The sequence below is a fragment of the Typopeltis vanoorti genome, chromosome 23 (genome assembly GCF_054136105.1).
Source record: "Typopeltis vanoorti isolate ZY-2024b chromosome 23, IOZ_Tvanoo_1.0, whole genome shotgun sequence".
Taxonomy (NCBI): domain Eukaryota; kingdom Metazoa; phylum Arthropoda; class Arachnida; order Uropygi; family Thelyphonidae; genus Typopeltis; species Typopeltis vanoorti.
Genome location: NC_143571.1, coordinates 87,616,327 through 87,634,042, shown reverse-complemented (window position 1 = coordinate 87,634,042; position 17,716 = coordinate 87,616,327). Strand labels below are relative to the sequence as shown.

At 35.3% G+C, this 17,716-nt stretch overlaps 1 protein-coding gene across 2 annotated transcripts in view; it reads right to left on the bottom strand.

Moving 5' to 3' along the window:
* The window catches only part of LOC150094045 (uncharacterized), a 1,005,660-nt gene that overhangs the window by 221,958 nt on the left and 765,986 nt on the right, over nucleotides 1–17,716 (bottom strand). For both annotated transcript variants that reach the window (XM_090412663.1, XM_090412664.1), the window contains exon 29: nucleotides 13,558–13,697. In XM_090412663.1, the coding sequence (XP_090268789.1) occupies nucleotides 13,558–13,697 (140 nt within the window). The remainder of the gene's footprint in view (nucleotides 1–13,557; nucleotides 13,698–17,716) is intronic.

Here is a 17,716-nt window from a genome sequence, read left to right as displayed (position 1 = left end):
TTCTGAACGGAACATTCATAAACTTAGCCACTTCCCAAGTGAGTACCGCATGGTCACTGTCACTAATTGGAGGTGGAATAATTACTTCTTTAACTGAAACCCCCCCCCTTCAGACACTATAATCAGATCTAACACTCTTCCATCAAGAGTTCCTTCTGTCACATGTTTGAGGAAGTTGTCTCGCAACTGCTCAATAAATTCAGTTTCATTCTTCTCATGCAATTTCACAGCTACCCAATCAATATTCGGATAATTAAAGTTCCCCATTATGATTGCTCTTTTCATGCCCATCGTATTTATTTGGTGAAACATTTCTTAGTCACTAGAAACAAACCCATCAGGTCTGTAACAATGTCTTTGCAATGTAACTATGTATTTAATCTTGTTAGACTCACAGCAGATAGCTTGAGCCTCACTGCCACATAAAAAAACTGTTACTAGTATTGCAGTCATAGGTTTCAACTCTAATTGGATTCAAATTATCCGACATCATTAGCAGCACACCCCTCCTCTCCTGTCTATCCTTCCTAAAAATACTGTACCCTTTGCACTCGATACTAGTTAGTATGTCTGCTTCTAATAGCCACATCTCACTAATGGCTACAATGAGATTCCAATATATTAACCAACGCAACAAATTCTACTCCTTTGTTTCTGACACTCCTAGCATTTGTGTACAGATATAAGTTACCTGCATGCTCTTGTTTGTGTTCTGCATGACACAGTTTAGACAAACACAGAATCATTCTCTCTCTTCATAATCATTTCCATAATAATAACCATTTCCATCATTAACACAAGATTATACGATTATATTGCATGTTGCATACATATCATGAAATTGATTACGTTAAAGAGATATTATTATTAAATTCCAAACCATTTAATTAGAGATTAGTAATTTGACATACCGATGTGAATTTTTGAAAGTAAGGATGATGTAGTACTTGATCAATGAGTATATAGGTATTTATCAGATAGCAAAAACATGAATAAAACCAGTAACAAAAAAATGAATTAATCAAACCATGAATTTAAAAAAGCAGAAAATCAAGAGCAAAAGGAACATACAACTTGTAACATACATAATAAGTCAGCAATATGTTCCTTTTGTTGTTTAATTTCAGCTCTTTTTAATTCATAGTTTAATTACTTTTTTATGTTTCTTTGGCTATCTGATAAGAATCACTAAATTCAATTATCAGTTCTTCATATTTAACATCTCTTAACCACATACCATCTCAGCTCTGATCAAGTGCTGTTCCAAGTACTATGTCATCCTTAACTCCAAAACATGCACACAGGTATATCAAATTAGTAATCCTCTTTAACCTAGTTGGATAAAAGTGGCTTCTCCATAACCAAAACCGATTTGCTATTCAGTTTAATATCAAATTTTAGGAGCTTCATGATTTTATCAGATTTTAAATATAAAAAAATATCTATAGTAATGTTTTATTTTGCCTATTTCCAATGAAGTCCCAAGCTCAAAAAGATTCTAGAACATATGTTACTAAACAGAGTGTAAACAATATTAAAGAAATACATCTGAAAATTAACATTTGTAATGCAATAATGGAATTTTTTTTTAAAATTTAGTTTTTATTCAACACTTATTTTACACTATTTGTTTATTTTACCTTGTATACTCCAAGACAGAACAACTTGAACCTTAAATGTGATATTTAAGGTTCAAAAAAGAGAAAAATGAAAGACGTTCCATATGGATGCATGTGTGTATACATGGATCAAGAAAATCTCAGATAAGTTCATAGTTCACCCAAGCAGTAAAAGTGATAAATAATATTCTCAGATAAGGTGGGTGCATTCTACCAGGATATGATGTATCGATAATAAGTGTTACAGTGCTTGTACACTGATGGGTTATCAGCCCTCAATAAAAAGGAAAATTTAAGATGAATGTGATGACATCAACTATGCACAGAATAAAAAATAATAATAAATAAATAAAAAACTTGTCTCTGTTCCTATATTTCATTTAATCGATTTGTGGTCTTTAGTCTCTCTCATTGCTGAAATTATTAACATTAGCATTTGATGTTTTTTTTTTTTTTTTTTTTTTAACTGGTTGTTTGGTAATCTGTATGTGGGGGAAACCAACAAACAATAATTGGAGAAAATTCAATACATTTTTCCTGATTCCAACTGTGTAGGATCCAGCACAATCAAACATCTAGATTAAGTATTTTATCTGACAGGCTCCAAGACAGAAGGAGTAAATTAGAATGCATAGTGAAGAATTTATGGAGACAAAAACATGTAGTAGTAATTGTGGATGACAAAAATTCTCTCACAAAAAACAGTTAAAAAAAAAACTCAAAATCCAACCTAACAAACCAACATTAATTCTTACCAAAAAAAAAAAAAAGTTTCCAGATCCACTTCAGCAACAAAAGCCAGCAAAGGTTGGTCAATTGGTAGAGCCTCTGCTACTAATGGCTCGCAAAAAAAGTTAAGCAAGTTTGAGTGCGGTTAGTAGTTGGAAGGGGTCAATCATTCGATGCTGTTGGCACACTCTCCCTTGATGAGTCTTTGGACTCCCTGGAGGTGTCACATAATAATAACATCATCCTTGGCCTTAACAGCAATATAAATGATGTGCATCACCACCTCAGTCATATAAACCAGAAGTACTATCCCTATCAGAACTCAACTAGCAACTTCAACAGCCCAAACTACACATTATACAGCTCTTTCTACACAATGATGACATGTGCATTCATCAGAACCGACATAACATGTCAGAGACTGAAAACTCTTGAATTCCCAACTGTTTGATCTACTTTGGCTCAAAATTTCTCTACCAAACCAACCTGCCCTTTTCACATGCTAACTCTCTCGCTCTCCAAACTCCATCAACCACTCTGACCTATTCAACTCTCTCTCTAAAGCTCAACTTTCTGCAGTCGAAATACCCCAACAGTGAGGTCATCGTTCATGGGAACGTCAATGTCCACAACTCCCATTGGTTCCCCCTTCTTTAGTTTCACCAATCAAGAAGGCAAGGATGATTGCCATCAGATGATCAATCTTCTGACCAGAATACCTGACAACCCCCTTCAAATTGCCAACACACTTGACCTCTTCCAAGCAATCTCTATTTCCAGGTACTCAGACCACAACCTCATACAAGTCTGTTTTGCCACAGAACTACCTTATCCAGCAGTTCACAGTCTTATGTCCTTTGGCACTACAAGGGTGCCAACTGGAAGGAACTCCATGACTTCTATTCCTTCTTCCCATGGTCTGACTGCTGCTTCAACTATTCTGATCCAAATACCTGCTCTGACAAAAAAAAAGAAATCCTCACAGCAATGAAGGCTCCACCCACTAAGCCTTGGTTCTCAAAAAAAGTGTGCTGATGCTGGATAAGAAAAAACCTCTGCTTACCATGAATAGCTCAAGACCAAAACGCCAGATGCCCACTCTGCAGCTTGCAACAGCCATAAAAGAATCATCACGAAGTCCAAGTCAGACTTTGAAAGAGCCAAATATTGCAAACTCACCTCCTGCCCAAATCGCAGTCGGTCCATCTGGTCTCTTGCCATGGCCACCCAGGTTTCCACTACTCTCACATCTGGATGGTACTGTAGTTGCCTTAACTAAAGACAAGGCCAACTTACTGGCATCGCTCTTCTTTTCCAATTTGTGAATTGATGGCATGGGCAAAGTTCCCTCCACTCCACCAAGAAATTTTTCCATAGTCTTGCGACAAAAAGAAATCTGAAGAATCCTTAATAACCTGAACACAAACAAGGTGTCTGGTCCTGGTTGAATCCTACCTATTGTGCTGTCCTAGAACTAACACCTATCCAGTATCGTCTCTTCAACCAATCCTGTTCAACTGATATCTACCTTATAACATGAAAACAGGTTCAAATCTAACCCATCACAAAGAAAGGTGATAAAAGTCAACCAATGAACTACCATCCAATTGCTGTCACCTCTGTTCTGTCTAAAGCTATCGAGAAGGTCATCAACAACCAAATCTTGAACCACCTAGAGTTACACCAACTAATCAGTGACTAGCAGTATGGATTTCGCCATTCGTGATCTACAGCTGATCTTGTTAACACCACTCACCTCTGGACTCAGGCCATGGAGAAACTTGGAGAACCTCATGTGGTTACCCATGACATTTCAAACGCATTTGATCAGGTTTGGAAAAGGGGTCTACTTCACAAACTGTCATCCTATGGTCTGTCTTTCTCACTTTGCAACTGGATCGCCAACTTTCTCACTAATTGCTCAATTTGTGCCATTCATGCTGGACAGTTTCCTCTCCTCAGATTTTTCTACAAATGCAGGAGTAACCAGCGTTCTGTTCTTTCACCCCCCTCTCTTTGTTTTATATGTAAATGACCTGCTCTCATAGACTTCAAATCCTATCCATAGTTTTGCTGATGTCAGTACTTTCCATTTCTCATTTTCATTCGACAAACCCTGTAGGGCTTAAATATTAGAATTCTCAAGGTGTACTATGACCAACAACCCAAACTTAGATCTCCTAACTATATCTCAGAGGGGCAGGGCAACCTTGTAAACTTCAATGCTATCAAAACACAGTCATGTCTGATCTCTTGAAAGAAAGAGCTCACATGCCTCCCTCATACCTTCAGTAATACTGTGATATTCAAGCACAGATTTCTCTTCTTGGACTGACCTACACCTCATATCTTTCCTGGCACTACCACATTTCAATTATAGCTTCTGCAACTGTCAAAAAACTTGGTGTACTTTTTCGCAGAAGACACTATTTCACACCTGCTAATTCTATATAAAGCCCAAATCTGCCCAGCCATGGAGTACTGCTCCCATATTTGGGGTGGTGCACCAAATTCTTCTCTAAGATTGCTCAATTCTCTCCAGAAGAGGGCCATCCAGCTAATTAATGACCCCCCTCTCTTACATATGTTCAGTTTCTGCCTTGTGCCTCTTTTACAGATACTTTCAAGGACAGTGCTCTGCTGAATTGGCCACTGTTGTTCCCCCACTCTCCACCAAAATCATTAAAACAAGAGCCACTGCTAACGAAAAATCTTTTACAGTCCATATTGGAACTCATCCAACCAACTTCACTGCCTCCTCTTTCATTCCATCTATTTCTGTCCTTTGGAATAGTCTTCTAGTCTTCCCCCACTCTGTGTTCCCCAAAGATTACAACCCTCAGCTGTTCAAGCAAAATGTGAACAGATTCCTCCTTTCTTCTATTCCTCTTGCTCACACATGGCACTAATGTGCTATAGGTCATGTGACCTTTCATGTGTGCACCAGATATAAAATTTTACTTTGCTTGTAATTAAGAAAATAGCACTCAATGTTTTGACCTCTGTATAGAGATCATCAGGAAAACATATGTATGCACAGGACACATACTTCACAAAGTAAGAAAAATCTAAATGCTTTCTTAATCATTTAACCTAGCCTGGCTTTAATGAAAAAAATAATAATAAAATAAATTTTTCTTCATATTAGTATAATAATATATATAGATGAAAAAAAAAACCTGTAAATAAAGTTTTATAGCAGAACTGCATTAAAACATATCTCTACAGTCCTCTTCTATTAAGGTTTTCTTGTGCTGGGTTTCTGCCATCATGATTTAGATGCTATAAAGGTTGCAGATGTGACCTCCAGATTCTAGATTCTTAGAATTACTAATCCATCATTCTTGTTTAGATTCGGCTGATGTTTCAGCATCTCACAAGCTTCCTTGAACTTTCTTTCAAACCAGGTATTGGTGCAGTGTAGGGACTTGGTGCCTTTTCAGTTAATTCTGTGGCATGTTTGAAGTGCAGGGTCTGACAGGCCTGTTTTACTATAGTGGAAGAATTTAATAAGTAGGTGCACCATCTCAATAAGAAAAGATGAATATAAATGCCACATTAAATTCCTCCACTATGGTAAAAGAGGCCTGTGAGACCATGCACTTCAAACATGTCACATAACTGGAACTGGAAAGGCATTTAGTCTCTACACTGCACCAAAACCTAGTTTGAAAGAAAGTTCAAGGAAGCTTGTGAGATGCTGAAACATCATCTGAATCTAAACAAGAATGATAGATTAGTAATTTCAAGAATCCAGAGGACTCATTTGCAACCTGTATAGCCTCCAGAACATGATGGCAGAACCCAACACAAGAAAACCTTAATATAAGAGGACTCTAGAGATATGCTTAATGTAGTTCCACTTAAAACTTAATTTGTTAATTAATTTATATTTTTGTATATATTTTATTATTATCTTTTTTTCCACCAGAGGTCAGGCTAGGGTAAACGATTAAGAAAGCATTTAGATTTAACTTATTTTTGTGTGTCATGTAACTTGTATCCTGTGCATGTGTATGTTTTCCTGATGATGATCTCAATACAGAGGTCGAAACATCGAGTGTTATTTTCTAATTATAAGTAATTACCCCAACACATGTGTTTTTGTCTACATAAATCTTCACTATAAATGCTGCATAACCTTAAAAGAAAGAACAGGCCAGTCAGCATCTCAAGAGTGGTGGTAAGGTAATTGGAAAGAGTACAATGTGGACTGTAAACTCAGAGATGTTGTTTTTTTTAAGGTTACACAGTGATCAGCATTCATATTTATGAATTTAGGGACACAAAACGCAACATACGTGTAACAAACATGTAACATACCATACATAGGGGAAACAGGGTGAACCATCCCAATCAGGAAGGATGAACACAAACGACACATAAAATACCTCCATTTTGGAAAAACCGGCCTTTCTGACCACACACTCCAAACATATACCACAGAACTGATTGGAAAGGTACCAAGTCCCTACACTGCACCAAAACCTGGTTCGAGCGAAAATTCAAGCATGATCCGAATCTGAATAAAAATGATGGTCTAACCATTCCAAGAATGTGGAGGACCCATCTGCAATCTTCATAGCAACCACAAAGAAAAATCTCAATACAAGACAACTTAGTGAAGTGTTTTTTTTTTCTTTTTTTTCTGAACATTCAATAGCAACCTTACTATACAAATCCAGAAGATAATCGTAATATAACAATATGAACTATATAATTCCAGAAGAATCCTAGTACATGAGGACTTTAGCAGAGTTTGTTGTGTAGTTTTTATTGTTTTTTTTTTTTTAATCACTAGAGGGCAGGCTAAGAAAAAAGATTAGTTAACAACATAGATATAATTTACTGTATAGAGTGCAACAGCATGTAGCTTGGTTCTTATACACATGTATCCTTCTGATAATGACCTCAATACAGGGGTCGAAACGTCAATCAGTAAAATAATCTTTTCAACATGTGTGTTTTGTGTCCCTAAATTTATAAATGTGAATCAGAGATGCTATGTAAGTAATAAATGCTTGATGAGCAGCTCATCAAAATGCAGCATCATATACTGCATTTGATATACTGCTGAGATGAGCAGTGCATATAATTATAAATACTGCATTCCAATGGATCTTACAACAATACATATCAGGAATAGTAGCAGATCTAACATATAACACTGTCCCTCTTTGTGTATGTGTGCATGTTAGAGTGCTTCTGGAAGACTTGTGATGAAGTCTTCCAGAAGAGTCTGCCTCTTACTTAACTGGCACAGTAAGAGGCAGAATGGCAACTTGATTAAGTTGCCAAGAAACAACTTAATAAAGTTGTTTCTCGGTCAGTTGGGCAATACTGTCTGCTGTTATGGCAAGCAGCTACATAATTCCTTTGATATACATATCAAATGGGATGAGGAACAATCTAATTTATATCATAATGAACTGCCCAAAAGTAGGGAAAAAAGTGATAGATGACAGGATGGCCAGACAAGCATATTACTTTCACAGCATAATTAAGTGACTACTGGTGTATTTTGCATGTGTCCACCACTACTCTAAATGTTGAAGTGAACAAATCTTCTCTTTTACTTTAAAATAATACTCATATTTCCTGAAAACACGCTCCCTTGCAGAAGCATATGCTTGGGATCTATAATCAAGCTTTGACTGGATAAGTGCACAACCTCAGTAAATGAGGAACATTAAACTGCTCCTTACACCACAGAAGAGAGGGTAAAGCAGATGTTTAGTGATCTCTTGCACATTCTCTTAACTCATGAATATGACAGCAAGAAACATGAACATAAGCCTCTTGTCAAAAAGGTCCAAGAAGCTTGACCTACATTGTGACTGATATTAATGAATAAACTCAGCCTTAATTTTGAATCAGAGTGAAGATTGCACTTATTTTTGGCAACAAATATAGAAACTTTTTCTAATAAAAATCTGAATTCATTAGTGAACATCCAGTAAGTAAGATAATCAGTTGAGTTAATTGTGACAGCAAAAAAGCATTATGCATTTTAAGACCGTTATGGATCACAGATAGTCACAGTAAGTTTTTAAGTGTTTTGGGCATAATTTGGGTGGAATCTTCACTTGGGAAAGTGTAAATAGCAGGAAATGTAAAAAAACATTTAAAAAAAAGGCTAAAAGATGACTTACTGCTAGTATGTGAGTCTACATATAAATTACAAAATTTAATAACTGAAAATACATGAATTTACAATTACTTACATTTATCTATGTAAATATAAATTTGTATATATAAATATATATAAATAAATATATAAATAATATATCTATGTATATATAAATCTGAAAACAAACCCCAACTCAACATCACCAGAGTTAAAGATCACTACTATAAACATAAGAAGCCTGAATGGCAAAGAAATGGAGCTAGCTGAGGAATTAGATAAGTATCAGATCGACATAATAGGGGTGACTGAAACAAAAAAGACAAAAACTGGTGAGATCTTTCTGAGCAATAAATACAAAATGTTATATTCAGGCAATGACAATCAAGGAAAAGAAGGAGTAGCCATAGTATTCAACACAAAATACGAGGCTAATCTTCTTGAATGGCAGCCAGTCTCAAGTTGAGTAATGTGGGCAAATATGAGAATGGGAAACTGGACAATGAGACTTATTTGTGCCTATGGTCCCACAGAAGGTTCTACTAAGGTAGAAGTGGAGGAATTTTTTGATGCTTTGGAAAAAAAAACTGACACAATGAAAAAGGAAAAGTTGGTCCTTGTTGGGGATCTAAATAGCAGAGTAGAAAGTGTTTGTCAGACATACAAAAATATTTTGGGAAAATTTGGAGAAAAGGGCAAAGCTAATAATAATGGTAAATATCTGTTGGATTTCTGCTCAAGACATGGACTGGTTATTACTAACACCATGTTCCAACACAAAAATGTGCACAAATTCACATGGAGAGAAGAGGCATGGAATAAGAAAAGTTTCATTGACTATGTTATTGTTGATAGTGATATTTTCTCCCTGGTGCAGAACACCACAGTGTACAGAGGTTTTGAAATTGGAAGTGATCACTATTTAGTCTTGAGCAGGATAAAATTGAATTTCATATTGAAAAGAATAACATGTAAGAAAGTTTTAAAGCGAATCAAAGTTGAGCAACTTTCAGATGTGAACTGCAGACTAAAATACACAAAGATTATTGAAGAAAAAATGAAAGAGTTTGAGAACAGGAATCAAACCTTGGAGATTCAGTGGCAAACTCTGAAGAAAACATTGATTGATTCTGCCAAAGAGGCATGTGGTGAGGTTATCTGCAAGGATAAAAAAAAATCAGAACTCCCTGGTGGACACAGGAAGTTAAAGAGGCAGTGAAGGAAAAGAAGAAAGCATATCAAAAGTTCCTGTCAAATAAGTCAGCTTGTGCTCTTAGAGAATACAGAGACAAATGTAAGAAAGGTAAACACTGTGTAAAACTAGCTAAACAAAAGTCATGGGAGGACTTTGGCAAGAATATAGAAAATAAATATCAAGAAGGTGGCAAAATATTCTGGAGGTTGTTGAAGAAGTTTAGGAATGGAGGAAAGAGTGCTGTAAAAGGAGTTAGGGATGATAAAGGTGACATGAAAACGAGAGAAAAAGATATCCTTGAAGTATGGAGTAATTACTTTGAAAAACTGCTAAATGAAACAAGCAGTGATGACAGCATAGTGGTAAAAAACACTGACCAGGCATGCAGTCAGGCATACATATCCATACTTGAAGTAGAAAAAGCCATCAAATGCTTGAAATGTGGAAAGGCAACTGGAGTAGATGATATTCGACCAGAAATGCTGAAGTATGGTGGTATAAGAGTCTTACAGTGGCTGCACTGCATAGTTCAGAAAGCCTGGACTGAGGGATGAATTTCTGATGATCAGAGTAGAGCTCTCACAGGACCCATATATAAAAAGGGAAATAAAACTGAATGTGAGAATTACAGAGGTATTTCCCTACTGAGTGTTCCTGGCAAGATCTATGCAAGTATACTTGAGAAATGGTTGAGAAGAACTGTGGAAGAAAAGCTTGGTGAAGAACAAGCTGGATTCAGGCCAAACAGAGGCTGTCAGGATCAGATCTTCACATTACGACAAATAGTCGAGAAAGCATGGGAATATAACAGAGATCTGTATTTAAGTTTTGTCGATTTGGAAAAGGCATATGACAAGGTGCCAAGAAAGAAGCTATTCAATACTCTACAGTTATATGGTGTCAATGGGGCATTATATCAAGCAATACTCAGTCTTTATTTGAGTTATAAGTCAGCAGTTAGAATTGAAGTACAGGAAGATGGTTTAATGTTAAATCTGGTGTGAGACAAGGATGTACATTATCCCCTCTGTTATTCATTATCTATATGGATCGCATTATGAAGGAAAGTGGTATTAAACATGAGATCAAAATTGGAGATGTTAATGTCAGCACTTTGCTTTATGCAGATGATGTTACACTTCTAAATAAATCTGCTACAAGTCTGCAAGATTCTCTGACTAAATTGAATAGCTGTTGTAATAGATATGGTATGAAGGTCTGCAATAAAAAGACAATGAAAATAGGCAGAATCATTGAAAATGTCAACTGTGTTGTGAATTGAGAACCTGTGGAACAAATGAAACATTTCAGCTACTTAGGCACGATTTTTAGTGAAGATGGTAAATTAAATATAGAAATAGACAACAGAATCAGCAAATTTGGTATGGTGGGAAGTCAATTGAATAAATTCATATGGAATAAGAGAGAAATTAGTCGGAACACTAAATTAGCTGTATACAAGACAGTGTTTAAACCAGTTTTAACTTATAGATCTGAGAGCTGGGACAGAAGTAAAACACTTGACCAAAGACTAGAGACCGCAGATATGATGAGAGTCCTGAGAAAGATTATAGGCGTGAACAGATGGCATCAATGGCAATATCATATTAAAAACGAGGATATTAGGAAAGAACTTGACATTGTCAGCATCCAGGAATGCATTAGCAGAGCTAATCTCAGGTGGTATGGTCACTTAAATAGAATGGGTGAAGAAAGATTAGCAAAACAAGTGCTGTCTGCCAGGTTGGCAGCAAAACGATCCAGAGGAAGACCAAGATGTAGGTGGATTGATACGGTACAAAGTGCCTTAGACGATAGAAATATAAGATCTGATAATGTTGGAGTCTTGACAAGTAACAGACTGATTTGGAGGAAAATTGTAGATAGGAAGTTAGTAATGATGTAATTTTTTTCATGTAGTACTGTCATATCCTGTACACCCCTTAAGGGTACATGGCAGGAATTTGATGATTATTATGATGATGATGACATTTATCTATTTAAAAAAATCTTTAATTGTTGATTGTTTTTGCTTTTCGTTTTTTTTTTGACATAGCGCCAGTTTACTTTGCATCAAGTTCAATGCTTGACCTGTTTTTTACTATCTTGTTCAAAGTGGACATGGAGAGTCCAAGATAGTTTGCTAAATGCACACGTGTTCTGGCGGAGTTCTACACGTCACGGAACTGCCATCTTTTCTTCTACCAAAATACATTTTCTGTCTTATTTCTCCATGTTACTAACATGGATAATCCACCACTGCAACTTGAAAGCAACTTTCACACGGTAAATTACGTAGCAGAAATTCTGTAATATCAATTCGTACTGTGATTGAAACATCACGGTATCGCTCATCACTACTGCAAGGGTGCAAGTCACCGTGATGGTGGAAACGAAACTACAGCCAAAAGAAACGTCATCTGGGAAGAGAAATGCGCAGTTTCCACAGAAATCAATATGTAAATCAGTATTGCCACCCGAGAAAAAAATGCAAATCATGGAAAAATAACGTTCACATCAAGTTGTTAAAGGTGGGAAAACAATATATTGTAGGAATAAGCCTTAAGACGGGACCAACGGAAAATTATGTAAATGGCATGAAAACGTAAATTGTGGGAATGTAAAAACGGGAGTTTACTGTATTTCTATTCACATATCTTCTTTCTTTCTTTCTCTCTTTCTAATATTTCTCATTCTCAAGTGGCTCGTTAATGATGGTTCACATATTTATACCTTTTAGTAATTCAAATATACTAACCAGTACTTCGATTTATTGTTTTCTAATATATCCTGAAACAAACATTAGTTTCCCCCGCCTCATTACACAGATTTGGTTATAATCAAAGAACTTCATGTTATGCCCACACAAATATTGAAGGAAATGAGAGAGCAGACAGACTAGCCAAAGAAGCAAGATACCTCAAAAATTAATCCACTACCACTAACTGATACTAATTCTGTCGCAAAAGTAAGACTGTTAAAACAAACCATCAAGAAGAAGCATGAAAAGCAAAATTAATGAAAACAGAGAAATAACCACAGTCATCACCAGACTAAGGACGGAACATTTTAAGGTCATGAAAATTCAGTCAGATGGTACTAGAAGCTATGAAATATGCAAGAACTGTCTGGGAGTCAAACTAACACCTGCTCATTTTGTTTAGCTAATTAAGCTAAACAAAATTACATGCCTAACATATGTAAGAAAAATTTGGAGTGAAGTTTTAATGAACTATACTCCAACTTACTGTACAGTCATTGCTTTTTCACAAGAGAACCACCACTTGATAGCCATCTTGAAAGAATGTACATGTTAGAAATGTCTCAATGTTACTGTTTCATTTGTTGGCATGGCTGTGCCACCAAATAGATAGAATTTGCTTTTATCAATCGATAGGCTTTATGTTCAACTCCCAAGAGACATGGATGTTTGCAAATGTCTAAGTAATAAAATTGCATTGATTGTAAGCACGATGGCAGTGTAACACCAGAAGACTTAAAAAAAAAATCTCATTTGGTTAATTTCATGAATATGACAGTCATTAAAAATAAATGAATGACTAAATAAAAAAATCTTGTGTAGCTCTCACATCAAACATTCAATACAATAAGATTTTTGTCAAAAGATGCCCTATAAAGACAAAATATAAAAATTTTTAAAAGTGCTACAGTGAAAAAATAACATAGCAATCACAGAACAGAGAAAAGAAATTGAACTTTTTCATACACGACATTCATTTTATCAGATACCTGCAAAAGAGTTGGCATATGAAAAGTGCAAAAATTAAATGTTTACATGTTTCACAAATTACAACACAGAAGTATACAATCAGAATACATACAGACTAAATAGATGGCATTGTTGAAAATTATACTATTATACTTACAAGTCTAATTTAAAAGATGCAGTCTTGAATTTCTCTCGATAAATTTTCAGCTCTTCTTTTACTTTTGCATGATTTTGATTTAGACGCTTGCGTTCAGATTCCCAATTACTCAGATTACTCTCACGATTTTCTTTTTCTTCCTTGAAATTCAGTTAAGAGGAGGGGAAAAATAAAGATAAACTATTAAAAGAAATGCATAATAATAATAGAGAGCCCGTTACAAAATTATAAAAATAAAATAAATAATAATAAGCTGAAAATGTGAATTTTCAAGCTTGTATGGCTTTATGATTCTATTATACCTTGGTCCTCTTATAACAATACTTAATTGATTTTTTCTTTTTTGACACAAGTGGAACTAGAGATAAAAAGAGTCTTTCTCTCAATGTAAGGAAATGGTCACCAGGAGATGGAAATCTGATTTTAGTGACACCTTCTCAATGTCAACCTTTTCACTGCTCAGATAACAGAAGTTAGCCAAATTCTCCTTGCTGACTTATTTTCACACTTTTTGTTCATAAATCAAATGTAAAATAATATAATGCGAAATTTAATATTTTTTAAACCAAAATTGGGTCACTTATACATTATGTTTCATTGAAATTTAGCTGCATATTTTTATGCAATAGTCACCATTATGAAATCCTCTTGTCATCCTTTCAAAATTTAGTTGTTGCGAGACATTTTTTGAAACAGGGGACCACAACACAACATTTGTCACACATATATCTGCTCTCTTTCTCCTTTTCAAGTGTGATGTTTCAGCAGATGGCAATACTTAGTGGGATATTTCTTTTTTGGCACAGGTGGAACTAGAGATGAGGAGAGTGTTTCTTTCAATGTGAGGAATTCAATCTTTCAATCGGACAAACTTCACGGAGTTTAGAAATCAGACAAAAAGAACATGTTGGTGATGTAAACCACAACAGAAGTATTTCTTCCGGCTTAGCACATCATTTCTGTTCGTCTAACCACACGATAGAGTGGCAAAACAGCTTCATGCCATATCTGGATGGCGACTACAGACATCGTTTATTCAAGGAAGCCACAATAGTGTTAATAACCGGCGGAAACCTCAACAGAAATCAGGGTACCATTCTAAACAGTTCATGGAAAAACCTGATCCTCTCTCTAAATCTATCTGAACTACAGCTAGCCAGTAATCATATTACACGTTTACAACAAACACGCATGCGTGATAATGAATAAGAACAATTAGTCCTTTCAGTCTCTGTCATGCGAACGTGTAACCTTAGCTACTAGTTTGTTTACAACGTTTTTATGTTCCTTTCAATTTGCATTTACTAGTTTTTATGTTTTTCCGTAAATGCCTTGAAAAAGCTAGACAGTTTGCAAGCGAAACTGGTAGGCTATAATGTAAGATGTTTGTAAATGGTTAGTATTAAAACAATAGTTTGTATTTTTAACCAAGAAAAGATATTAGAATAGTTCTAGGAGACTTCAATGCACATGATGATCACTTAAATGGAATCATTGGAAAATACGGACTGGGAATTAGAAACGAACGAGGAGAAAAACTATTGGAGTTCTGCATTGAAAGGGAATTAGCAATCACTAACACTATGTACAAACAGCACAAGATGAGACAATACACATGGGTAGCACCTGGGAATTGATATAAGACACTAATCAATAACACCAAAACACTGCCAGGTGCAGACTGTGGATCAGACCATCAATTATTAATCTCTAATTTAAAGATCTCTGAAAGCAAATAAGAATAACAGCAACAAGAGATATGACTTTTCACAAATGGACAACAAATTTACAATGGACATTGAATCAGAGTTCAAGAAATAAAAGCACATCTCAGGAACAAAGCATTGAATCACATTGGACACACCTAAAACAAACCATTGCAAAATCTGCAGCCAAAAACATCCAAATAAAAAAGAAGAATGGTAGTCCATAGATTACAAAAGAAACCCTAGAACTAATTGAAAAAAGGAAAAAAAATTAAAACAACTGATTGACAAAACCCAAATTATCTTAACCTGAATAAAGCTATTAAGAAATCTTGTCAAAAAGATAAAAATAGCTATATCCAAGACATCTGTAAAGAAATAGAAAGACATTCCACCTCTAATGAAATAATGGATTTATTCAAGAAGGTTAAGAATATAACCAAAAAATTCAAACCAAAACTTAATATAATTTTCCCTTATGTGTTGCAAAATGATCATATTCTTTCCAGTGAGTTTCAGCCAATCCTAAAATTAGTATCTTATTGTCTTCCATTTCGTTCTGTATTATATCTAGTTTCCCAGGTTACAGGAGTCCTCTGATGTTCTATGTTCCTACCTTGAAGGTCTTTCTGAGAGTTATTTTATGATGATCTGATTGGTGATTTTGTGGGCTGGGATTGTCATCAGTCTTGCTGACATCATTGTTCCTCAGCCTAGACAAATTTGGTCATTGTTCATTTCTTTCACCTCCATAAAGTGTAAAATCATAAAAGTGTAAAATAAATTGAATATATAAAATTTATAATATCATACTAAACATAATTTATAATATCATTCTAAATAGATGCAGTATCTAATTGATTCCTTAAAGACCTTATGCCTTTATAAAATATCATTATTGGGCTTAATTAGTAAAAACTTTAATGATGTGTTATTTGAATCAAAGTTTCCAATATTTTTGATAAGTATAAGCAGTCATTCCAATTCAAGTTAGGGCAAAGTAAGGCCTCAACACTCTCCTTAAATAGGCATTTGAATTTGTACAGACATCTATGTAGGAAGGCATGTTTCAGACCAAAGAATGTTGTGGTTTGCCTCTATTCAGTGTTGCACTAATCCAGATTTATCAGAATTTTTGTGTAAAATATATGGCTGATGTTCTTGTATTCTGTTTTCTATTGAACGTCCAGTTTGTCCAAAGTAGGAATGATGGCAGTAACATGGAACTTGGTATACACCTGGAAGAGACAAAGGTGAGTGTTTACCTTTAGAAGAGGGGAAATACGTTGAGAGTTTAATAGAAAAAGTCACTGCTAAATCATATTTCTTCAGAATTCTTGAATTCAGTTCTGGGTTAGGTTTGTAGGAGTCAAACAGATATGTAGCATTTTCGGAGAAGCAATTTAATTTCATACATTGTTTGATAGTTGAGAGTTCTTTCCGTAAATGATGGGGAGTTGAACAAGTAATCTTAGCTTGTCCAATTAAACATTTTATGATTTCCTGTCAAATGTAAAAATGCTAAACACTGTGTAAAACTAGCTAAACAAAAGTCATGGGAGGACTTTGGCAAGAATATAGAAAATAAATATCAAGAAGGTGACAAAATATTCTGGAGGTAGTTGAAGAAGCTTAGGAATGGAGGAAAGAGTGCTGTAAAAGGAGTTAGAAATGATAAAGGTGACATGAAAACGAGAGAAAAAGATATCCTTAAAGTATGGAGTAATTACTTTGAAAAACTGCTAAATTAAACAAGCAGTGATGACAGCACAGTGGTAAAAAACACTGACCAGGCATGCAGTCAGGAATACATATCCATACTTGAAGTAGAAAAAGCCATCAAAGGCTTGAAATGTGGAAAGGCTGCAGGAGTAGATGATATTCGACCAGAAATGCTGAAGTATAGTGGTATAAGAGTCTTACAGTGGCTGCAACGTATAGTTCAGAAAGCCTGGACAGAGGGACAAATTCCCGATGATTGGAGTAGAGCTCTCATAGTACCCATATACAAAAAGGGAAATAAAACTGAATGTGAAAATTACAGAGGTATTTCCCTACTGAGTGTTCCTGGCAAGATCTATGCAAGTATACTTGAGAAATGGTTGAGAAGAATTGTGGAAGAAAAGCTTGGTGAAGAACAAGCTAGATTCAGGCCAAATAGAGGCTGTGAGGATCAGATCTTCACATTACAACAAATAGTCGAGAAAGCATGGGAATATAACAAAGATCTGTATTTAAGTTTTGTCGATTTGGAAAAGGCATATGACAAGGTGCCAAGAGAGAGAAGCTATTCAATACTCTACAGTTATATTGTGTCAATGGGGCATTATATCAAGCAATACTTAGTCTTTATTTGAGTTGTAAGTCAGCAGTTAGAATTGAAGGAAGCACAGGAAGATGGTTTAATGTTAAATCTGGCATGAGACAAGGATGTACATTATTCCCTCTGTTAT